The sequence below is a fragment of the Electrophorus electricus genome, chromosome 10 (genome assembly GCF_013358815.1).
Source record: "Electrophorus electricus isolate fEleEle1 chromosome 10, fEleEle1.pri, whole genome shotgun sequence".
Taxonomy (NCBI): Eukaryota; Metazoa; Chordata; class Actinopteri; order Gymnotiformes; family Gymnotidae; genus Electrophorus; species Electrophorus electricus.
Genome location: NC_049544.1, coordinates 7,051,147 through 7,076,798, shown reverse-complemented (window position 1 = coordinate 7,076,798; position 25,652 = coordinate 7,051,147). Strand labels below are relative to the sequence as shown.

Here is a 25,652-nt window from a genome sequence, read left to right as displayed (position 1 = left end):
TCTGCAAGCTGCTTTGTAAAACAGCTAGTGATGCAAGGGTCTTGTGCATTTGTGTGCAAGTACATGTGCATCTAGTACAATGCAGTCAGAGACGCTACAGCTCATCTGCCCCCAGTGGAAATATTGATTAGTTACAGTGTCCTGTGGGCGAGTGCATGCATACACATGTATAAACACAAATGCACAATTGGAAACAGTGGGAAAAACTCATTGTAATGGCACCAATCTCAGCTTCATATCATTACTTGCACCTCAACCAATTAGCAAACATTCCAGTAGGCATGACTCTCTCTCTTTCTCTCTCTCCCTCTCTCGCCTGTAGGAGTGTGAGAGTTTGATTCCTGCAAGGCTGACAGTGCCATTCACAGCGGCATTTCATCTTTCACTCCAGACATATGGGTATGCCCTGAGAGATGGAGATAGTTTTTTCACACTGTCCATGAGACGTGAAATGATAAAAAAGAAAGGACAAAGAGGCCAGGGTAAAATGACCCTGACATTCCTGCAGAGGCCAAATCATGCTAAAAAGAATTACCTGGACCCAGCCACAGACACCAAACCTCCAACCATGCATCTTTTGACTGGGTCAAAATTATAATCCAAGCCAACATCCAAACCTACATTTTATGACTGGTTCAAAAATATAAACCAAGCCAACCTCCATCTTAAATACAGGCCCAAGTCATAGGAAGCTTTGGGGTTCTCAAATCAATGAAACCTCCAGCACAACTTTGAGGAAGAGTATAGGGGTGCCAACGAGGAGGAAAAGTGATTTCCAGTGAACAACAAATGAAAATGGATGTTCTCATTAGTCCATGCCCAAGCTTGCCGAAAGTCTATTGGAAGCAGCCTTGGGTGTGAATGAGGGCAAGAACATACAGCTGCTCATCTGAGACATCAGGGCTCTAAATATTTGTCAGTATGAGCCTAAGTAAGCGGAATTGTTATTTTAGCTATTCTAAACAGTAGTCGCATCATAGAAAGTATTAAAAGGAATGCTTTTGGAATAAAAAAGTTTTACGTGCTCAGTAGAAGGTTCTCTGAGCATTGTGCCTGGGGAAGAAAGGGACTTGTGTATGGGCTCAGGGGTTTCTTCCAAGGCCCTTGGCCCAGGGTTCAGGCTGCAGAGGGCCAGGTCACTGGTCCCTGCTCTGATGTCATGGGAACGGATGGAGAGGTCCTGTCAGGATGTCGTAAACTTCCATCTCTCCGTCTCTTGCAGCTGTTCAGCTGTTTGCAGTCGGTTCTTCCTTCGTCAGCTGTTTTACACAAACACCCCCTTCGGCTGCAGCTTCACAAGTGCACTGCTGATGCATTTCAAGTGCTCCCAAAATTATGGCTGGTGAGAAACACACAGGAAAAGGTGGTAGGTTGCTAACAGAATATACCTCTTTCTCTCTCTCTCTCTCTCTCTCTCTCTCTCGCTCCCCCCCCCTGGTGCTGGTCAAAATGAACATGACCCTGACTTGTCCCTTTTCCTCTCCAGCCCGGTGTGCCAGCTGGGGAAACCTCATTGTTCTAGCTCTGCAGTTTGACAGGTAGCCTTTCAGCCCTCCCATATCTCCCTGTGTCCAACCACCACCGTCGCCACCCCCATGCGCAGCTCACTTCAGACAACTCGCCACACGCACTGACCTTACAACGGCCTTTCTATTTAGTCATGCAGCAAAAACCATGAGCACAATCACTGTGCAACTAACCTAAAAAACAGCGCTTTCTAGAATTCTGCATGTCTGTTATCCATGTCCGCATGTGTCCCAACCTTGATGAGGCGTAAAAGGGACACAGAAAGAGCCTGAAGGCAGACCAAAGTCCCGCCGTATTTTATACATCACCTGCACACCGAAGCAATCCTCCACTGGAAACGTAAGCATCCGCTCTTGGTTCCTGCCATGGTGGGCTGCCAACGCTTGCATGAACATGGCAATGCAGGAAAACACAATCTAAGAGCCTTGCTGGACATAAATCACCTTGAAAGCAGCATGCAGTACTTGGACTGACAGCTGGACAGCTCCCAGCATGCCTTTATTAAAAATCAAGTCATGGGGGCTGAATGTACCACCACTCCGCCTCCGCCTAAACCCACACAGGATGGCTACAAACCGATCACTATTCCCGGGGGAAGGGGCTTTTGCTAGAAATGCAAACCATAGACCTCATTTAGCAGGCGGTGGAGGTGGAGTGATGGAATGATGGATGAAGGGATGATGAGCGTGTTAAAGGAGAGGGAGAAGCATTTTAGAGACAGCAAGGTGTGATGTATGCTTCTGTCAAGCTGACAAGTCACTGGAACAACCTAGACATGTAATCACTCCAACCTGGGAAGGGAAAGGGAAAAATCACAATCACAGTTTACCCCAACCCCACCCCCGCCACAAAATAGGGCCAACTTCAGCATTTGAGTAAATAAACAAACCCCCAGTGGTATTACAGGAAAGGCTGGCTGAGGTGGAACAGAGATACCAGCCTATGCATGTAAGATCCATGACACCAAAAACAGCAGCATCAAAAAATAGCTCTGTGAAAAAGCGCAGGACCTGCGGCTTCAGAATAAACACGTCAGAAAATGGCACCGCTGCCATGACTAATTTCTCCTGTTTTCTTTGACCAGGAGAAGCTGCCCCTGGGTCAGATATCTTACCAAGCCTAACACAAACCACAATTTTCTCTTGGCCAGCCACACTATGACAGTCATTACGATGAAAAAGAAAAGTGTCAGCCCTGGTGGCCTTGGGATAAAGCAGCCTCTTCGTGGAATTTTTCCTCACCACTTCACAAGCTCTTTCCAGCAGTGTAGCCCATTTCTTCTCTCTGTTTGTGGAACAAAAGATTTAAAGACATTGCGGAAGTGCAGGAGCTGCAAACAAAGAAGTCCTTATGGATCTTCTTATCTCTTCTGCCAGCACACACACACACACACACACACACACACGCACGTACGCACGCACACACACACAGATAATCCAGGATTAGGCGTGCGATTCTACATCCAGGCCCCATCCTGGATCCCTAAAGACATGGGAAAACCTCATCCGTCCACCCCTTCCCATTACCTGGCTCTGAGTAACCGTGGCCATGCATAGCTAATGCAGATAATGAAATCTGGTCTCCAAGTCAACGGCACTCTCTCACCGCCTATCTACTCTCCTTCTCCCGCCCCTCTAATCTCTGCTGCTGTCTGCAAACACGCATCTCATGGGATGATGAAACTTCATATCTGTTGAAATCTCTGAATCTGAGATGAGGCGACGAGGAGCAGACATGAGCTAGCCGGGCGCTCCAGTGCCTGCAGCCGTCTACGGGGTTCTTACATACTGCGTCTGTCAAACCTCCTGGCCATGGTCTCCTGATGCTTCAGGCCACAATGTCACTGACATCTGTACATCACCATCTTTGTTCATTCAACGGCTGTGCCAAAACCAGCAAGGAAATTCAAACCACAAGAGCACACGCAGCATGTGGAGATGGCCCTCTGCCCTGCGCTGGGTGCAATCTCATTCCTCAGAGCTGTTCACTAGATATAGCACAGCCATTCAACCAAAGCAGCATTCCAAGTCTCGCCAAGCACTCAGGGAAATGCACTAGGCCCCGGAATAGAAAGCCGCAGCCTTTTCTGTTCCGCAGTTCCACGTCCATTCCTGAACAGTGTGCCAGGGGCTGGTCACTGCTACTGACGGCGTTCCACTAGTCTTGCCTTTGATATGCGACGAATGTTGTGCATTCAAGGCCACAGTAGCAGAAACCACAAGACCTCATAGCACTGAGCCGAGAGAGATATCGGCAAGTTCAATGTCTTTTAGTTGTATGAAGTGAATTATCTAATTGCAAGTAAAGCTCTGCCTTTGAGGACTTTTTTCAGCCAACTTATTTGACTGACACAGCAGTCTTTCCCTGTTATAAAAAAATTCTCTCCATTTTTTTCACTCACATCTCTTATTATAGCCCAATGTTCCAAGCTGTCAAGTTAACCAAGAGCATTTAATACATTCCCATCTCCAGCTCAACCCTCTCCCATCTCCAGCTCAACCCGTTCTCCCTTCTCTTCAGAATTTCAGAGAATTCAAGTCACTCAGGCCCCAAAGCTTCCAGATCAATTGTCCATTTTTGCTCCAGTGCTTGTGTCATTCACAGCCAGGTATGGCGAAAATGACTCCTCTAGAAACTCAAGTAACCCGATTACTAAAAATCATTGATCCAAATTCCTTGCGTCGAAGCTTATTTTAATCCATAGAACTATATGCACGGCATTCCTATGCCCCATCGTGCCTTGCTCGAAAAATATGTAAAACACCCATCAAGCCAAAAACAGATTCAGTAGCTAAATACTAAGCTTGCTTGCAAAAAAAAAAAAAATGTGGGAGCACACCAAAACAATGTGAGGTGACACTGTATTACTTCTACTGTAAAAGGGTGGGAGGATAGTATAAATAAGCCATAAGTGACTTTTGAAGGATTTTTGCACATATTTTCTTTACATATTTCTATTGTTTTCAAGAACTCTTTCTGCTTTCACACAAATGTTAAGGCCCAGAGTGCACTGTAAAAGTTAATGAAAGTAGCAAATGACAAATTATTAGTTTTACCTGGTTTATATTTTTCATGTGTGTAAACCAAACTATTTGGTGTTTGCCATTCATATCAACAATCACTACACCAGTTTCATCAAAGTGATGTTTAATGACTTGACAAAACGCAACACAATCATGTTCTGCACATATCTTGAAAAACACAAGAAAAATAAAAACTTCATGGAAAAAATATCCCGGATACCATTTTTATTTTTTATTTTTATTTACTTGTTTTTGCATTTCAGAAAATGTTTTATTTAAAACCACGAATGTAATATTGCACTTAAATTATGTTGAGTTTTGACAGATACTGTATGCAACTTAAGCAATAAAAAAAATACAGATTTTTCTAAAGTAGAAACCAATTAGTTGTTCATTTTAAGAGAACTGTCTTCTGCTTGTATATTTATTATTGCTCTTTAATAAGGCAAAAGTACTTCTCATTCGATTATTCGATGGAGCAATCGATAGCCAGGCTGGACAAACACACACTGCTCAAAAGGGTCACCCAGCCCACTGTACACCCCTCAGACACATTGTTTGATATGTGTGTGTGTGTGTGTGTGTGTGTGCGTGCGTGTGTGCGCGCAAGTATGAAAGCCTGTCTTGAGTGAATGTGTGTGTTGGTACAGCACAGGATTAACGATGGTGTCGGCACAGCATAGGGTTAACAATAGTGACGGCACAGCACAGGTTAGCAGTGCACTTTCTGAGCATATAGCTCACAGGGGTTTACAAATCTGGCATTGCACTCAAATGGTAATTAGCTAACATCTCTCTACCTGTTTCTGTTGGCCCACCATGTTACTGTTTCCCAAAAAAAAAAAAAAAAAAAATTCCTTAAAAATGTTTTAAAAAACAACAACCCTACTCTGCTTAAACAAAGTGGGGCAGTTCATGGAAAGTATTACAAATCTGTGTCCCGTCTCCCCCCCCCCCCCATCTCTCAGACTCAAGGGATATCAGATGGCCTTTCACCTAGAAATGAAACATTGCCCACAAAACTCAAGCTAATATCCTAATTCTTTTTCAAAATTAAATCAACTTCAAACTGACTGACTACCAGCAATAGAACATTATTCAAATGTGTGTCAAAGAGCCTGCAGAATTCTGCAATGCAGTCAGAAAGAACCATTTGGTCTTCTGTGCACATATTCGGTATCCAATAAACTCTCAACCGCAATGAACGCAGGAACACAATGAGCAAATGCCACCAAAAATCCACTAAGAGGGATCAATAAAGCTATTGCAGTACAGTGACGGGGAGCATTAGAAATATGGCTTGTGCGTCTGGCCCCTTTATATAACCACACCACACCACACCATGCGCGTGCACACACACACACATACACACACACACACACACACCCACCCACCCACCCAAAAAAGACAGGAATCTTTTCATCTTTTTAGTTTTCATAGACTATAGATAAGTGGCACTGACTTATCCTGTCTAATCACCGAATTCTTTGCAGCACAACCGTCTTCAGGAGAAACAGCAGTGAGTGAAAGGGCCGTGGTGAGAAGCAGGCCCAGCCTAGCAGGCCCAGCCTAGCAGGCGGGGCTTTATGAAGTGGGTTGTGTAAACATGCACTGAATGAATGGGAGCTCTGACTGGCTGCTTTGAGGGGAGCCCCTAGCAGCACCGTGTAATAGGCTGGCACACTCATCCGCTTTGGAGCAAGCTTGTGGAAAATAGCGGGTCATAGGCTGCCAGGCGTGCATGTGTGTGTGTGTAGCCTTGTTCTGCTAATGGCACTCTGGGTTTTGGGTTGCCAGCGCCAGTGTGAGTGAAGTCTGAGCCAAGAGGCCCTGCTTCTCCCTGTCCTTACCACAGAAGGGAAAAACACTGCTGCACACAGCCAACGGCTAGTTCACACACGCACGAGCGCATACACGCCACACACCCACACGCGGATATTAATCTCGTAAAGCGTCTCGCCTCGAAAACCTTGAGTGCAGCCCTTCTGAAGCACACTAGTGTGAGGATGTGGAGGTAACGAGTTCTGGGAATGCGCCTGGAGTTTATTTTAATGTGGGAATCTTTCATCTGATCCTGCTCCTCTGCTTGCCTGATTTTGTAGAGAGGACCTCCACACCTGAGGCTGGGGGAACCACAGGGGGGAAAGACAGACAGACAGACAGAGAGAGACAGAGACAGAGACTTGCCTGCATTAGGGCCAGTTAAATGAGGCTCCTGCATGATGACCGACACTGACAGGTCAGCCAGTCAGGTTGTGCACACGCCGTGACTCCCACCACAGCAAAACAATTTCCCTTTCAGTCTGCAGGAGGAGAAATGAGCTGCTGTTTACTGACCTTTGCGTGGAGCTGTGTCAGTGTCATCACTGTTCCTGCAGTGGCTGCGGGACTGCCCCAGACACACGTACACACAGAGGAGGACATAATAAGAGCTACAGCAACCGTGTGTGTGTGTGTGTGTGTGTGTGTGTCTCCGTGTCCTGGGAAGTATTGTATTGTGTCGTCAAGGTAGACACAACAAGAGAGTGACGGTCTGTATACCGACGAGGATGGAATCATGGAATAACGAGCTGACTAGGCTGAAATTAAGCCAGCACTGAGCACTGAGAAAGATGCACTGATTAATGGTTCCTTTACACTGAAAAAAATAGCATGCAGGCCGAGAAATCTGCAATAGTCTGCTCCCAACAACACAGCAACAGAGGTCTTACCCAGCAGTGAAGAACAGAAGTAAGAGCATTAGCTAGCGGTTGTGCGGAGTGTTGAAACAGGCTCCAGCTACTTTGCCAAAGGCTCACTGCACTCATCAGCTCTGTGTTTACAGCCTGATCTGTGCTGCAGGTTCAGCAAGATGCTCACTGTTTACCCACTATGGTTCCATGAAGCCATCCCGAAGGAAGTGCTAAGATGGCGTCTGAAGACATCTACCATCCCCATGTTCATTACTGCAATTATCGTCATTGTCAGTATCAGTGTGTGTGTGCGCGCCTGTGTATGTGTGTGTGTTTGGGGGGGGGGGGCTTCAGCTGTCAGGAGCTTGTTGGGTGAGCAGGCAGCACTGTTGACAGAGGCTGAGGAAGGATGGAAAGATGGCGAGTTATCAGTCAGCTGTGTGGCGCAGAGTGCGTGTCATGCGAAGTGTGTGTCGGACAGAGAGCTGGAGCAATGGCGTTTGTGCAGGCGGAGGTCGCATGTGTGCAAGCGTGCCATGGCTGACGCTATCTATGTGCAGAGCGATCTGGAAATGTGCCAGTGAATGCAAGCGTGTGTGTGTGTGTGTGTGTGTGTGTGTGTGTGTGTGTGTGAGCACGCGCATGCGCATGTGTGAGTGGCGGGTGTCGTGCAGACACTGGAGAGCGGGTACCACTGACGCATGGCTATAAGCTGAGAACGCCACGGCAACAGCTTATCAGCCAAAACAGCTGGAGCGCATGCCGCCCCCTGCTGAGGGAGGCCAGGGGCTTATGGGGCTCATGCAGAGAGAGAACGCACACACACACACACACACACACACACACACACACACACACACACACACACGCCATCACCTCCATCCAGGCAGAAAACGCCCTGTAACCTGTTCTGCGGAACACTTTTGCCTTCCTCTCTGTGTCTGGCTCCATTGCCTGGCTCCGACATCAATAATGCATGGGCGCTGGGCTGGGGCCCAGGCCACGGGGCAGCTCTGTGGCTCGCGGCCCGTTTGCTGTGCATGTCAGCTCACTTCTCCAGCCCCCTCTGCCATCTGCACTGGGAGAGGAATTACCGTGCCCCGCGTGCCATTCCTGGGCCTGGCACACACTCACAGGGCAGGTGCGGCTGCTGCCTGTACAGGCCGGAGCAGAGCCGGGAAAGACAGAGGACCAGCAGTATTCCTTTCATCCCCATTTCATGTCTCTTGTGGAATATGTATGAAAACACAAACGCAAAGGCAATTTTGCTGTGCTCCCCACAGCTCTTGCCGTTCCTGTGCAGACCGGGTCCAAACAGCACAATAAAAATGTGTGTGTGTGTGTGTGTGTGAGAGAGAGAGAGTGAGAGACAGAGACAGACACGCAGAGTGCAACACAGTAATGGCGGCTCCACTGTCTGCCATTGTAATGAAATTAGAACAATCTCCATCTGATTTATGGCAGTGCCACATCTGAAAGCGCCTCTTTTACATAAAGGAGAGCGTCTCCCTGTAGCCTTGCGATTCATCATCCAGCCACTCTGATGGATCCATCTGTCTTAATCCCGGCTCCAGTCCTTCCCAGTCACTGTAGTCCTTTCTGTATCTCTCTCTCTCTCTCTCTCTCTCTCTCTCTCTCTCTCTCTCTCTCTCTCTCTCTCTCTCTCTCTCTCTCTCTCTCTCTCTCTCTCGGGACTGTTCTGCTGGGGGGTGGGGGGTTAAGAGGGATGGGGGTCAGCAGAGAGACAGTGCACCGGTGTTTAACCTCCCCATTATTTACAGCTCCAGACTGAAGATTCTAAAGAGTCAGGGAGGGAGGACTCCTGACTGGCTGACTCAAGGGCTTGTAAAAGAACATGGCTCCAATAAAGATTTCTGGACCTGTGCATGTGTACGTTAGGGGTGCACAGCATGAGATGTCCGCATGCACTGAGCATGGGCGGGGCCTGGGGACCTGGGGGGTGCACCTGGGGCTCATGCGTGGGTCAGCGAGCATCTCTGAGGTGTGAAGCGGAGCCGGCAGGGACAGACGCATCGCAACTGCTGGGCAAAGCTCACTGTCAGGGTTGAGCAGTCACTGGGCTAGAAGGAAAAAAATCTGTCTGGCAAGCCTGCACTCCACAGGGGCTCACTCTGCTTCCAAACACACGAAGAGGCGCATGCATGCGCACACGTCCTCTTCATCTCACATGTGGAAACAATCACGACAGCATCATCATAACTGAAACCAGAGAATCCTGATATGTGCAAACTCACAGACAGACAGACAGACACACACACACACACACGCCACAGTAGTCTGCAGCATGTGAGAGGAGGTGTATGTCCGGACCAGGCTACCCTGTGGCTCGGCTGCAGGAGGTGCCTTTGGGAGCTCTGCCTGCACATCTAAAGCCCCATCTGCTCCCGCGGCAACCGCTCTGCTCCAACGCCAAGCCACTCCCTGTGTCCTTGGACAGACAGACCACTAAAGTCTGAGGAACACAGCACATCCAATCTTATGATTTTGTGATAACATCCCTCGCACGATAAAATCGTCATAGTCTTTTTACATAATGATATAAAAGTAGACATCAGTACATGGACTTGTATCTATATGTTGACAGTATACTGGCAAACTGCTTGTGTAATCAATTTGAGCAAGTGAGGCAGAACCGAAGCATATGAAACTCAAAAGGCACAGAGCTGACCAATTTATGTGGTGCTCCACTGGAACATGTTGAAATGTTTACCAAAATGCATTCATGCTTTGCTTGGTTATTCCTGCCTGTAGTTATTTTTGATTACTTTTGGAGTCTATATCATTTAAAAGTCCATGCATTAAATAATTCTGATCATTCCAGATTTAAGATTCAAAAACACAGCAGGTAGAATGCATTAGTAATCGCTTTTCCTTGACACACATAGTATTGGGACCAGTTATAAAAATCCAGGATAAGTCAGACCTTGCAGAGACCACTGGAGGGAAGTCGGTTTTACAGAGGAGGGAGGGGAGAAAGCGACTGAGGAGGCATCTGCCTAATCGAATGTGCTAATTAACCTTAGTAGTGCCCAACGGAAACAGGCTGAGCAAGAGACAGGAAAGGATAGATGGATTTGTCTACCTATGGCCCCAGTGGGCAGGACGCTCCCTCCGTGTGATCTGCCGCGCCGGATGGGCTGAGGTCTCTGAACAGGGAGGCCCGCCTGGAGAGAGCCAGGGGTAGAGAGCTGTATTTAAGGAAACCATTTCAGAAGTGACTCGATCAATGACGGAGGGACTTGAAATCCAGTGGCAGCCTGTTTGAGAAGCAGCACATCCGTGTGCTCTTGTTTAAGAGGAGGAGTGTAGGGAAGAAAGCCAGTGTGGAGGAGGCTTTCATCCCTCAAACACTGAAAGGGAGATGTGATCATTCACCAAACAACCACACTAATAAACCCACCCACCTCAGGCCAAAGGCACTTTTGTGAACATCTTTCCTTTACACTGTGTGTGTGTGTGTTTGTGTGTGTGTGTGTGTGTGTGTGTGTGTGTGGGATAGGAGGTCTTCATGTCTGTGTCTGTGCCCCTGCCCTGACAGTCTTGGTAGCATCCTTCTGAGAGCTGTCCTACTTTCAACCTGCACATGCTGGGCTGCCCATCTTCCACAGGAGCCAAAGTCTGCTCCCTCTCTGTCGGATTCATTTTCCTGAGCTATTGTTCAGCTTAGGCACACACACACCCACACAAACTTACTTCTACCATTTCCAGTGTTACGCGATGTGTATCCCACAGATGAGCAGAGGTCTTTTTCACACATCTAAAACTAGTCTGAGTTTGAATGCCAACAAATATATAATTTATTAACATCAAGTTCTGGCTGCTGTCAGTATTGTTTCATCCAAAACTTCCTTTGGGGGTGAAGACTTCAGAAGTGCTTAATAAAATTGTATTTTATCTGACAGTGATGTTTTGAATTGACAATAATTATACTACTACTGTTAACTATTTTATTTGCTAACTTAAATTCTAACTCTGTATAATACAGAGGCAGACCTTGATTACGCAACTCACAGCAGTAAACAGCCCATCAGTCAAATGTCACCAGAATAATACCCATCTCCTTCGCATGTTACAACAGGTCTGGGACACACCGCCTGCGTTTCTGGGAGTGACACGGGGAGCCAGGCAAGCCCTACAGGCTCCGGTTACTCAAGGTGGGAATAAACGCCGCCTTTCACACCTTTCTGCAGCCATCGCCCACACGATGGAGCCTCACTAGCCCTGAGCTCCTCCCAAAGGCCAGCCGGGACATGGCTAAGCTGGGCGCAAGAGTGTGCTGAGGGGATTTAGGGCAGATCACAGCCTGCAGCCTTACACCAGCCACCCATGGGCCATTTAGCATGGGGTGCCGAGGTGCGGCAGACTCGCATGTTCTCATTGCGCAAGTCTTATTAAGGGATTGCATATATCACTGGACACACTTCAGATAGGGTCGTGCGTTTTCATTTAAGAGTGCTAATAAATTTGAATGTCGGACTGTGTTCTAATGCATGACTCAATACAGGAAATGGGAATAGACAGTCACAGAGCTAAAGTGAAGGTAAGTGTTTACCAAGCCTTAAACCTCAGAGTGACAAACAGAAAACCACAAATGTCTTATCCACTTACACAGCTTTGGTCAATATTGCTAACAGATTACAAGCCTTTGAAGGATTTTCAGTGCTCTGAGCCAATTCTTCCAAGGTTGCATATTGACCAAAGTGCAAGAAAAGATCATGAAGACCCCCCCCACACACACACACACACACACATCTCTCTTTCCCCCTCCATCTCTCAGTTCATCTCTTTCCCTCACTGAGACCTACAGTGTCTTCCCAGGGGCTCAGTTGCTCCTCATTGGTCATCGCTGCTCTGTCTCCATGGAGACGGCTAAACGGGCACCTTCCTGTGTGCTGCAGCAGTGGAGGCACATGTGAGGACCAAACCAGGCACACGCAGGGCACAAACACACACACACACACACACACACACACACACACACACACACACTCCCTCTTAGTATCCACCAACAGCTGACAAAAAGGAAGACTCAGACAATGACACACACACACACACACACACACACACACACACACACACACACACACACACAGAGAGAGAAACAAAAAGAAAAAAGCTGAAGAGCGATCCAGGAAAAGCATGCTGCAGAATCAGAATGCTAATGATGCCCAGCCAGCAAAAGAAGAATGTTCTGTCTGTAAATGTCACTTCCTTTAACAAGGCGGTGTGGGTAGGTTGGGCAGGGAGGTCAGGTTGGAGATGAGCACTTATTTACAATACCCTTCCATCTGGCACTCAGTCCCTCTCTCCATCTCCACTCCTTTTCCCCTCTTAAATCTTCCGCCTCCTTGTCCTCTCCCCTCAGTCTCTCCCCTCGCTCTCTCCGTCTGCCCCCATGCTCCTGCCTCTCCCCATTTCTCTTCCTTTCTGTCCCCCTCCCTCTTCTCAAACTCTCCCCTCACTCTCCTCTCTTCCTCTCTCAGCTGTCTATGATGTATAGCTTCATTTCCAGCAAACTTTTTTTTCCCCCCGAGAATAAGATTACAATCTGGGCAATTGAGCAGAAACTGGCTTGATATGGTGGTGCGGGGGGGAATAATAAAGGAGAGAGATGGACACAAAGGGGCCGAGGAGAAAACGTCCCTCTTTTTAAATCCCGTTTCAGAGCCAGGCCGGCTTTCCAAAAGCACACGTGCCTGCCATTAGAAAGAAAATGAAGCATTCAGAAATGTAGGCAGGTATAAACAAAGCCAGAAGCAGAGACGGGAAATGCAGAGACACAGACGCGTGGGAACAGCAGGGGGATGGACAGCCAGTGTGGGTCAAAGGAGCACACGACCAGGAGAAGGCAGGATACACACTGTAGCCTGGGAAATGGCAGGGCTCGTTACAGGGCCCCACGAAAGGCCATAGGCTCAGATAAACGCAAAATATCATTAACGCACTGAGAAGGGGCATAAACCTGTTAGCAGACAATAATAGTGAGAACTGAAAACAGGCCTGATTAAAGATGCATTAAAGATGCTTAACTGGACTCTGGGCTGGCTACGGCTTGCTGTGATACTGCGCATAATAAAAATGCAAAAACCAATAAAGAAATAAATAATGTATTCATTGCTATTCATTCTTGAAATGTCAGTGAAAGGTTTTGGCTAAGGATCGCCTTTATTATTTTTCGCTCTCGGCTCTGCAGCTGAGTGGGATCTTGTTGCCCACAGTACCAACAGCTAGAGAATCCCCAGCAGACTGGAGAGAAAAGTGCGAAAATGGATACATTTATCAGCTTAAAGCAGCTCTCTCATATGTGCTGCATTATCCCAGGGAGCTCCTGGGGTGTTTTAGAGTGGCAAAGGGCCGCGAGGAAAATGAATGGGGTGGAGGTAGAAGCCGGGCCCCAGCCAGGGCCCGCTGATCCCCAGGCAGAGGGGAGCTCTGCTGGAGCACCGTCAGCATGCCTGACAGCCTGGAATGGAATGGAGCCCCTCTGTGACACGTTCACTCATTCATTAAATGGTCCTGAGAAATCCAGGAAGCACAACACCACAACCACCGAGAGAGGCAGAGGGAGAGGGAAAGAGTGAGTGAGTGCGTGAGTGTGAGTGTGTGTGTCACTAAGAGAGAAGACCTGTCCAGACAGAATGGTTTACAAGTTGCCTGCCATCCCGCATTTCATGGTAGTGAGAGAACCGTTTATGAAAGCAATGCATGCAAGCACTCGTCTCTGCCTGCCTCCAAAGAGCCCAGTGTCACTCCAGATCACTCCTGATGACTTCTATGTGAATTAAAATGCCACCTTGGGACTATAATTTAGGGACTGAACATTCCAATGCCAAAAGCAATCTTACTAGATTGTGTAGGCACAGCTACCACCAATCCCACTCTGGTTCCCCTGCATTGTTGGCGATATTCATGCATGTACCATGTGCTGTAGTAATGAAGGTTTGAGACTCCCACTCTCTGTTAATGAACTTTTACCTCCTGAACAGTAGCCCACTAATGAGCAGGGTGCTTTTATTCTGATCGATGTTTGTTATAAACTGCCTTAATCTCCCTGCTGCTCTCCAGGAGACATGTTCACCCAGAGAGGAGAGCTCCGGGAGCACTGAAGAGGAGTAAAGAACGGTGGCGGTACAGACACACACCTGCCTCTCCTCTGTCAGACACCCCGCCTCTCTGTGAGTGCTCCAACCACTCATCCCAGCGAAGTCACTCGGCGACAGCGGGAAACTTGGCTGTTTTCGAGGGTCACGCCAGCTCTAATTTCCCGGTGTTTCATGATACGCACAAAAATAAAACACCTACCCACCTTCACGGGCCTTCATCGCACTCAGCAGAGCGTGCAGTCGACAGGAGCTAATTAGTGTTTACTGTGAAGGGATGGGGGACGCCATTAGTGGCTCTTTGTGTCCGAGAGCCAGGTTCTGAGTGCTGTAGTGACTGGTGAGCGGGTCGGCCCGTGAATGCACTCATCAGCGGCAGCGCGGAATCGGCCGAGCCACTGCCTCTTCTCTCAGATGACACGGCTGATTTGAATATCAAAACAGAATGCAAAACGGTGATTAAAACTCAATTATGCTGCGTGCGGATGAAAAGTCAATTAAGGCCTTCAGAGGCCTGGAGGAGACAGATGCTGAGGTGCAGGAGGGGGGAGCAAGGTGCCGGGGTTTCTGGGCAGGGGCTCGGAAAACGCCGACGGCCAAGCTAGGAACAATGCGAGGGAGAGGGCCAAAAAGAGCTCGGCCCGTCACGCTCGCACCTCCACAAAGGGCTGCGTTATATTCCAGATTATATTCACATCTCCAGGGGCAGCAGTAGTGACGGGAGCGAAAGAGGGGAGGAGGGAGAAGAAGCTTCCTGTCAATTCCATCACGACCCATCCATAAATTATGAGCAATTTGCATTATGAGGCATTCAATTGGGAGAGCAGAGAACAGCCAGAGACAGAAGGGGGAGAGAAAGAAAGCGAAGGAACAATCACAAAGCCCCGCATTCAAATGGAATCGGCCACGCACTCCCAGCGGGGCCACGGCCTCCTCGTTGATCCCGCATCATTTATTTACGGCGGAATAATGAGCGCTGAACGTGGGGAGTGGAGCAGCAGGGGTGTGGGGAGGCAGCGGGGCACAGGCCAGCTTTTTGATCAGCGTTGTGCAACTGCGTGGCCAAGGCCGGCTGGGAAGCCGTGGGCGCTGGACGGAGCGCCCCAGGTGGCCAGAGCAATTCATGAACTTCGTGTGTGTGTGTGTGTGTGTGTGTGTATGTGTGTGTGAGGTGTTTAAACAGCAACGTGGCAGAGTATGGTAACACATTTTTGCTTCGAGGAGCATCGCTTCCAAGAAGAGAAAGAAAATAAAGGGCCAAAGCAGGCAGAAGGAACTGTTGAGAACATGTCCCTCCACTGCTGTGTTTGAGGGGCCCCAGGGACGTACGGAAAACACATGGTCACACACTATCCCGTGTCCTCTCGAACCCTGCCGTGATTATGCACCACATGTTTTCCAAGATCTAGAGGATACCAGGGCTGTGGGAACGCATTCTGCTGTAACATTTAAACAAGTCCAACTCACTAACAGTTTACCAAAAGCTCAAAGCCTGCCTGGATTAACAGAAAGTCGCATGGCGGACTGTATGAAGCTGGGAGGGACAAAGGCAGGGGCTCGGCGTTGGAGAAAGCCTCAGAGAAGAGCGGCGCATTCCTCCCCGAGCTGACATCTCTTCCCCATGAAAAAAAACTTCTAGCAGTGTATTGATGTCAGGCCTGAGAGCTGCAGTATGCTTTGGCAGTATTATCATCTGAAAGAGAGAATTTGAACAGAGCAGAATAATCTATGGGTGGGTGGGTGAGAGAGAGAGAGACAGACACACACAGAGAGAGAGAGAGAGAGAGAGAGAGAGAGAGAGAGAGAGAGAGAGAGAGAGAGAGAGAGAGAGACACACACATACACAGAGAGTGAAGGAAGGGGAGTCAGACTTGTTGAACTTGGCTTGCTGATAGGTTTCAGTGTCAACAGAAGATACTTCCTCTGTATTTCTCAGTGTTCTCTGGAGAAATCAAATACAAGCCTGGCCTCGCCTGGCATTTCCAGCTCAGTGGGGTATGTGTATGTGTGTGTCTCTGTTGGTCTTACTATGTATGTGTGTATGTATGTTTGTGTGTGTGACGTATATGCATGTAAGTGTGTTGTGGAGGGGTGGGTTCAACAAAGAAAGACAAAACCCAAACAAGTCTATCCACCATCTGAGGTGGTTATAAAGTAAGTGTCCTAGGTGTGTTACTACACTGTCTTTAGAATGCTATAACACCCCCCATTAAACCAGCAACCTATTGGTGCAAAATTCAGGCTTTACGCTAGGACTCCCTATTTAATGCAGCCTCATGTTACATTATGCAAACTAGACATTTGAAGCACAGTAAAGAAAGCCAGAGATTTCACAGCCAGGTCCCTCCACAAACCCTGTGTCACCTGTGTTCATGGCCCGAGTGGCAGCTGCTGCTGCCAGCTTACCTCATCCCCAAACTGGTTCAAGCTGCCCATACACACCATGGCATACTGCAGTCATTAACCTTCTACAGTCTCACAGTCTCTCTCTCTCTCCCTCTCTCTCTCTCTCTCTCTCTCTCCCTCCCTCCCTCCCTCCCTCCCTCCCAGGAGCTGAGCTGCACTCCCCCACTGGTAAATGAATGCTATCGATTCCTCCCTCCCCTCCCCAGGAGAGCCTCGGGACAGTGGAGGTGGGCACTCGCTCACACGTGCCGTGAGCAAAGCGGCTAGCGCACCCTGCAGCGGCAGCCTGAGGGCGGGTGGGTCCAGGTGAGCTGGGTGCTGTTAGCACAAGCACATCCCTCAGCCAGTGGCCTGGGGCAAATGGCCTGTCATTACTGAGCATTTGGAACACCACAGATCAGCATGAGAGAGTGGCCAGCCCCACTGTGCAGCTAGCAGCTCCAGTTGCACTCAGTCTTGCGTGCCATTCCTCAAACGCCAGCCTCATATCCCATTATGCACTTATATGGTCTGCATGGCTGCAATACCAATATTATTTTAGTACTTCATTGTGTGATCCAGCTTTAGTCATAACACGCTCACTGTAACGCAAGGCCATATTGTTTGGACGCGCCTAACTGCAGAAGAACCTTTAATGCCATTAAATGATAAAAAATATTTTACTAAAGAGTCAGTGTAAGAGAGTTTTGTAAAGGCTTTTCTCCTTTCACAACAAGATACAACCTGCCTCGGGTGTAAATAAACCCCCTTATAGCACAAAGGAGGGAGGTCTCAGTTAAAAGTGCAGAAGCGAATGCGAAACATGTCTGAGGATGACGTTTAAACACTGCCTGGGCATGGTGGAGGTGTGCCCTTTTGGAGAGCAGCAGGCAGAGTGCGTGGCCCCCACCCAGATGCCGCGCCTCCATTGCTTCCCTCTGTGACCCCGGCTGGGAGCAAACAAGTCCTCCAGGTGCCAAGCGCTACATCCCAAGCGCTTCCGCACCAGCATATGACAGGGCAATTAGAGCGCTACAGAACTGTAGCTTTCCACTTTGGGGCAACAGATCCTACAGTCTCCATGGTAACCCAGATGGTGGTCTTGAGTTTTGAGCTCTTCCAACTGAAGTTACTTTTGTCAAAAGCAACAAGCTTCAGAGAGGCAGAGGAAAGAAGGGCTAAAAAAAAAAAAAAAAAAAATCACTTGTGAAAAAAAGAGCCTGGCTGGTGGTTGTGAGAACCCCTCTAACGTGACTCTCCGTTCTCCCATGTGTCCTCAGACTGATGCGATTGTTCCGGGTGCAGTAAGTGAGCACAGCTCGGTAGCAGCATTAAAGGCTTCTGAGCTGTGAGGAACAGAGTGCAGGCTTCACTCTTCCTACTCTGGTTCCAGCTGTAATCTCTGCGGGAGCATTTCATGTCTGGAAATAATTAATAGAAGGAGGGAAATCTGCTAATGAAACCTTCAGGAAGATAAGCCTTAGAAGTCAAGTAAAGCAAAAAACTGTCAAGAGACCAAAAGGTACAAGGAGCTGGAGATGGAGCATTGAGGTGCGGGGTGGACACGATGGGGACGAGCTGATCACAGCAGATCTGCCTCCCTCATTAGGTCTGCGCAGGTGGGAGAGGGTAACAAGACCAAGAGCCAGCCAGTGAGGAGCACGCAATCTGGGGTGGAGGACAGGTGATGGAGCTGAGAGGAGTCCGGTATTCCACCAGCATGAGAGCACAACGGAGGCTAATTAGTTTCCTGCTTTCTCCTCATGCTTCCATCTCCTCGTGCACACGCTGGCTTTCGCTCGGCGTCTCTCACTCCCCATGTGCCACTTTTGCTCTCACACTTCTGCTACACACAGTGTCTGTTCCAGACTTTGGGAGGATGGTGACCAGAGCAATATGTGCCAGCAAAGACAGAAGCAGCCCAACAGCAGGCACAATGAAGATGAATGGAGAGAGCAATAATCGTCTACCCGTCTGTCTGCACACACAAGCATGCACTTGCACACACGTGCGTGTGCAAGCCATATCATCAAGTGTGCTGGGGTCTTTGTGGCTGGAGATTTAGTGGCAGTATCGGGCCACGTCGGGCTCCGTTGTGAGGTCATTCATCACCGCGCAGACGGAGGTTAGAGGAGAGAGTGGCGCACAACCTTTTGATTGCACAGCGAGGCTCAAATGCGCATGGCTACATCAGCAGACACTGTTCAGCAATCACATAAAAATCAATCCACTCAAGTGCATGGGCAAAGAGGCAACATAGGCTGCAATGCTCCAGGTATTCTTTGTCCTTGGTGGAGTGCAGGCGCACACACACGCGCACGCACGCACGCACGTCCAGAAACGTGTGCACACACAAATACATTTCTGCTAAAGTCCAGGCCTCGAGTGACTAATTTTCCTGATATTTCTTGGTATTCGTTGCTCAGAGGATGAGAAAAAAAGTAGAAGCGCTTGCTGTTGATTGCAACACAAACAATTAATGCTGTGCTGGTGTGTGCTGGGCCTGTGGGACTTCAGCATGCAAATCACCTGAAAGAAGAGCGTGAGCGAGTGGTGTAAATGAGCTCCAAGCCCACTGTGAGAGAAAAATATCCAGCCTGGATGATTAAAATCTCACTAACAAAATCACACCAAGCAGTTCAGCAAAGGCTACTTCATCAGTAAGGAGAGCTGATCTCTTAAGTCCATCTCTGAATCGAATGTAAATTTTGTCCAAAGATTAGCCGATACTCCAAACTACACTCAAGTCGTAGTAAAGTGCCTGCTAAATCTGTGATAGCCTGATGCAAACAAGACACATCCTATGCCACCCGTTATGTTTTGTTCATGTCAAAAAGAGGTCTATTGTCTGTAGGCTTTATCTCAGTGAACAGACATGTAACAGACATGTTTATTTAGCAGTGAAAGGCTCTCTTACGTTGAGAGACGATAGCGTGAGCATACACAAAAGCCTTCACTGAGTTAATCACAGGAGCCTACCCTGCCCCGTTAACACTGTTCCAGCTGGTTTTGCCACTTTGGTGTAAAAGCCCCATAACGCCTGCTGGGTGGAGCCTGAACCCAGTTAAACCCAGCTTCACGCCCTGCTCCACACACGCTGGCTCTTCCGGATGCACCGTGAGAAAGCGCTAGTTTCAGAACGCAGAAGTTTCCAGGAGGTATGCCGTAAGAAGACGCAAATCAGAAGCACATGCTGGCATCAGTACTCGGAGTCCATGGAGGCGTCCCTAAAGACAAATCAGCAAATCAGGCAGCATCCAAAATAATCCGACGAGAGTCATATGAATGATCACAAATAAACAAATGACTTAGATGGGTGGCATGACGGGGAAATCGAATGACATATCAAGTTGTGTTGCATGGAGAATAGTGAGTGGGGACCGATACCATAAACAAACTGAGCCACATGTGAAAACAGCAATCATCGCAGCACTTAGCAAAAGTCCTATCTGTCTCACTAGTAGATCTGTAACATTGTCGCAATATGACATCAAGCAGTTGCAATCAGAGCCATGGGGTTTAATAGCTTGAGCTTTTTTACAGAAAAGATGAGGAATAATCGTTCAAGGCGAGAGGGTTTGGGCAGCGCAGGGAGAACGGGACAGGACGATACTTAAGCTAATTGGCAGGATGTGTGGGCACTGTGCTGGCATTAAAGCTTACAAGAGGCAGAGTGGCTTCTCATCTGGTATAATAGCTCCTTCACACCCATCATCCCTTTATTCCAATCAAGGCTTTGAACAAGCAAGGCCTCTTGAACACTGCCACAAAGTGTTTAGTTCAATTACAGTAATGAGTCACAGAATGAGATTTTTTTCCCCATGGAAATGACGTCTTCATGAACTGGCCCCTGAATAAAGTGCCCAAAATACAAATGAAAATATTACATACACCGCTACCACCTTTGGTAGTACTGTAAACAAAGACCACAAAAGACGATTCAAAATGTAGATTCATAAATTTTTTTATTAGGGAATATAAACAGAGGTTAAGATAAGTTAAATGTTGAAATCTGGACAGCCAGCCAAGGTCCTGTCCCTTTATCTGCCATTTCAACTAATTGCTTTTAGACAATCTAACTAGAGATGAGCTTTTTCAAGAGCCCTCCACCCTCTTTAAGAGAGATGTTCTTGGCCATTCTCTGCCAGAGGTCTACAGTCATTTTAGATGAGGTCATCTCTCATTGGCTGAATCCAGTTAAATAGACAAGTAAACTTGAATGCAAAGAGTTATAATTCAAACCAGAGAGAGAGAGAGAGAGAGAGAGAGAGAGAGAGAGAGAGAGAGAGATACAGCCTGCTCCAAAGGAAAGAGATATTGTTGAATACAACCCCCCCCCCCCCATCTTTACAATAACACATCATATGCAACAAAACAAATGTCCTCCTTAAGGATTTCAACATAAATAGCAGGAGCCAGTATTAACCCACAATTATTTCCGTCTGGTGGCCAGCATGTTACTGAAAAAGCTCAGGATGACTTGTTTTGGACCCAGAGGATGAATGGGTGGTTGGAAACATATGGCACCAAAGCCAATGCAGCGCAGAGCAGTGGTTCAGTCACGCCACTACTCCGTCTCAGACAGCCCAGGCACTGCTACTACAAACAGCACGTCTAAAACGGTTAGCATGTGCAATGCTGCCGACGCGACTGTTATCCCCGACGATGGCTCATGACGAACGCCTTGTCCAGACACCGAATCTGTTATTGATTTTTGTGTGAGCTAAAAAAGTCTGTGCATGCTACTGCCTCAGTAATCAGGCCATAGGAGCCATACATTGCTTAAGTGAGTTTGAAGAGGAAGAAAAACATTCAAAACACAATTACAGCACTATGAAACCATTTCCCCCCCTCAATATCCAACACAACAGAAACAGTAAAATGTTTTACTGAGTATTAATGCCCAGTGCTATTGCATTAAAGTTTACAGACAAAACAAACCCTAGTATTATAAATCTTAAATAAACACCAAATAAAATTGTTCCCCACATGGAAACTTGTAAAAGCTATGTAGTGTGCTATGCAAAGTTTGTAATTATTTCTTCAACTGGAAATACACTTTGGTACTGCCTTGCTACTTACAGAAAAGAGCATTAAAAATGCAATGGGAATTGTGTGTGGGGGGGATTAATCTGTCACCACATATTAAGCTTTCCCTCCCCATCTGCCCACGTTCTCCCCCAGGGCCTTCAGGTCTCACTGTGCTATAATGGAAAACACTCTGGTAAAGGTTCAGGCTGACCCACAGGCCGACCAGGTGCTGCTCACCTCCATCCTACCCCGATCCCAACCCCTCTCCACCCCTTCACTTTGAAGCCTTGTGATGGAAAGCTTTTGAGAAGGTTGTAATCGCTGCCAAGGGCACATGCAGGATTAGAAGGACCCCAAGGAGTGGCTGGCAAGACTGGAGGTGCAGGTTAGCATGGGGTACACGCACTTCCCGGTTAGCCAGGGTTGGGGGATTAACAAACAACTAAGGCCACACACACGAACATGCAGGCACATGCACACGCAAACACGTATGCACACACCATGGTTCTTAGATACCAATTTGATGAGAACAGAGGGAGGAAAGCATCCTCCTCCTCCTCCCATTTAACTCCTACTTTTGGTGTTGGGTTCCCAATATGAAAGTGCCTCCAGAGTGCTCCTGGGTGCCCAGGACACCAGCACCCTCCTCTCAGTCACCCTGTAAACCAGTCCCATTGCGCACAGGCCTTGGGAAGAGTTGCATGCTAAACATGCTGCCTCACAATTCAAGACGTATTAACATGTAGTGCAGTTAGATGCTGAAGCACACACACACACACACACACACACTCCTGATAAAACTGTTTAACAACCTTTCACTTGATTTGCAAATTGCCCTGGTATATGAGGAGGCCTTGTGAACACAGAGCCTAGTGAGCGTGCACTAGTGTGCAGGCCACAATCCAGGCTATGGTGTATGGGTAGGGAGGGAAGAAAGGAGGAACATGGACAAGATGGAGGCGAACGATAGGTGGCCACACTGACACCAATGGTGACGATAAACGAACGGGGTTAGTTTGTTTATGACACACTGAAAGGGAACAGAAATTGGTCTACTGTCAACTGCTCAGTGAAAAGGCCTTCGGTCAGACCAACGTCTCTCACAACAAAGAGTCTTAAAGAGCATTTTTTATGAAGAGGAAGTTTGAAACAAAATCACAAGGAGGCCCTCTTGGAGCCAGCATGAGTAGGCTACATGGAGTGGATGCGTCCATGCTTTGGTCAGATGTTCAGTGCAGTAACTCACTGTTCAGGAGTAAACCATGCAGGATATAAGAGGCCAAAACATTGATTATATATATATATATATATATATATATAAATAAAATCAATTTTTTTTTCTATTCATATTTGTGTCACTGTGGAACTTCACCTACACTGTTCTGTTAATAAAACATACTAAGGGAAGACACTGAAGGCAGAACTGAAGTATAACATAAGTATAACATGTTCTAAGGCCAACTCTCTGATTCAAAATGATTTAGAAAGAACAACTCTCAACATCTCCCATGAATCCATGAGCCCAATTACAAATGTTTTTGGCAGGGTTGGAACCCTGTGCAAGTTGAAATATTTGTATTGGTTTAATAGGAAGATAATGTAATAATAATGTAAATTAGTTTGCACAAGACCATGTCCTTATACTTAAATACTTGTCTAAGACAATCTTGTCTAATACAATCCATGGTTAGTGGCTGAAATTTAACTCTAGTTTCCAGGATATGTCCCAAATCTTTTAGTAATCTGTTAAAAGCAGTGCAGCCTCTTTGACCGATTTATTCATTGTATTGATCAATTTCATGTTTTAAAACAAACAAACAAAAAAGAAACAAACAATACTTCCTTGTGGAACCCCACAATTAATAGATCTAGGCAGAGACAGAACACAATCCACATCCACCTTCACCCACCTGTTTTTTTTTACTCCTTTCAAATACAAAGCCACCCATCTGAGAATTATCATTAAAACCATAAAACTTTGAAGTTAGAATAGTTCCTTCTTAGTTCCGCTACACCAAGCACAAAATGAGCAACTTAATACAAGGTAGAAAAAAACAAGGCCAGTTTTAAAAAGAAGCAAATAGTCCATCAATGCTGGCGTCACTTTGCTTTGATTTTGAGTAGTCAGTGTTTCAAGTCTTACTTTGAAGACCCATGAAATGGAAGAGCTCATGGAGCAAATGTTTTAGCTGCTGGTACAGTGGAGCTGGGATGTATGGCAGCTTTACCAGGCGTGAGCAAAGGGAAGTGGGGTGAACTCACCCGCGAGTTCGACTGACTTAATAAGGCCGCTCTCGATCAACCCTGGGGACCCATTCGCCCCAATTATTACCTGTACACACGCCTCTCTGCCCCACCCACTCTGTCTCCCTGCCTCCTCCCTCCCTCTCCCTCTCTCACACAGTCCTGCATTAGATTAAGGAGTCTGCCGAATCACATGAGTGTTCGGGCTCAGTGATTAAAATGCAGCCACTCTGAAAGACTGTGACAGCATTTTCCACACCAGCCCTTTATAATGGTTCCATATGCTTCATCCAAAGACAAAAAAAAAAAAAAAAAAAAGATCAGAAGCTGTCACAGGCAGAAGGCGGCACCAGGGAGCATGGGGAGGCCGAGCTGGCTGAGAGAGTGTGAAGCGTGGGAGGACTAGGCTGTTCGCTTTCTGTAGGCACCAAGGTCAAACCCAGCCCTGCATCTGGCCATCCATCTGGTCCTAGCGCACGCAGGAGAGGCCCCACGTCACCGCCATCACTCCTCGAGCCAGTCTTCAGGTGTGTGAGCCTTTGTACGTGCCTGTGTGCTTATGATCACTGTGGGTCCAGTGCTGGCTTGGGGTCCAGTTCTTTGGGTCTGTGCATCAGGTGTGCTCTGGTGAAGACTATTCAGAAGTACTAAAAAGACATTGCCTATTTTTTTTTTTTTATTCTCTCTTCAGTTCTCCGTCGTGGCTCAGCCCATGTTTCACAGTTTCTGGTTCATTCTTTCACGTCGTCTTTGTCTGTCTGTCTGTCTGTCTGTCCTTTTTTCCCTTATGGCTTACTTCTTCTCGCTTGTTCTCCCTCCCCTTCTCCCCTCTCTCTTTATTTTTGACCTCTCTCCCTCTGCACTCTTTTTGCCTGCACACTTTCCTCGGTCAACTGCTGAACCTAGGATTTGATTTATTCTCAAACACCAATGTATTTTTGTGGAAAGTACATTCTGTATTTGTATTAGGCTGTTCAAATTGACCAAAAAAATAATAAAATAATCCCACACAATGCCCTGCGGCGACCAGCCAGCCTAAAGTAATGCAGCTGGCTAAGGCTTCAGTTTTCTGCCAAATCAAACTGCCTTTCTTCAGAAAGTGCAATTGTATTTCACCAAGCAAATATCAACAAAGGTTCAAGAGGTCAAGAAGAAATAACATGAGTGATTTTGGAGACTAAGAGTTCAGCAAATTGCTTCCCATTGGTTCCTACCTCAATGCTTGTCCAATGATATTGCTGGATTGGAGGCACATGACAAAGTTGAGGCGAAGTGTGTCTGATAAAATGCTGGAGACTCTCAGTGAAGCTGTAGCATTCCTCAGTCTGGGGGTGGGGGGAACAAAGAAAGAAAACCGCTATTAAAGGAGTTGTTACAGCATTCAGATTAGATGCATCTTACTAAATAAAAACCAGGCACACAGTTACTTTACACCAAACACAGTCCTTTCACAGCTGTTTTCTCCACAAAATACATTTATTGGATCTTTTTACTAATTTGCCACAGATTCTGCAGCTTTTTCACTGTATTAAGTACCATCATTCTTATCATACTTAATATCATATAAGATGAATTCAGAGATTAATCACTTTTTACTTTTTATATTGTCTGAATACACTACTAAGTGAAACAAATCTCTCTCTTCTAGC

The 25,652-nt window shown here is 47.2% G+C and overlaps 1 protein-coding gene across 7 annotated transcripts in view; it reads right to left on the bottom strand.

Annotated features, from left to right (window-relative positions):
- The window catches only part of sema6e (sema domain, transmembrane domain (TM), and cytoplasmic domain, (semaphorin) 6E), a 96,077-nt gene that overhangs the window by 58,216 nt on the left and 12,209 nt on the right, over positions 1–25,652 (bottom strand). For 6 of the 7 annotated variants that reach the window (XM_035530527.1, XM_035530526.1, XM_035530528.1 and 3 more), the window contains 2 exons: positions 25,218–25,328; positions 6,738–6,853 (listed from right to left, as the gene is read on the bottom strand). In XM_035530527.1, the coding sequence (XP_035386420.1) occupies positions 6,738–6,771 (34 nt within the window). In that variant the 5' untranslated portion in view covers positions 6,772–6,853; positions 25,218–25,328. The remainder of the gene's footprint in view (positions 1–6,737; positions 6,854–25,217; positions 25,329–25,652) is intronic. The other variant, XM_027006712.2, reaches the window with a different exon arrangement.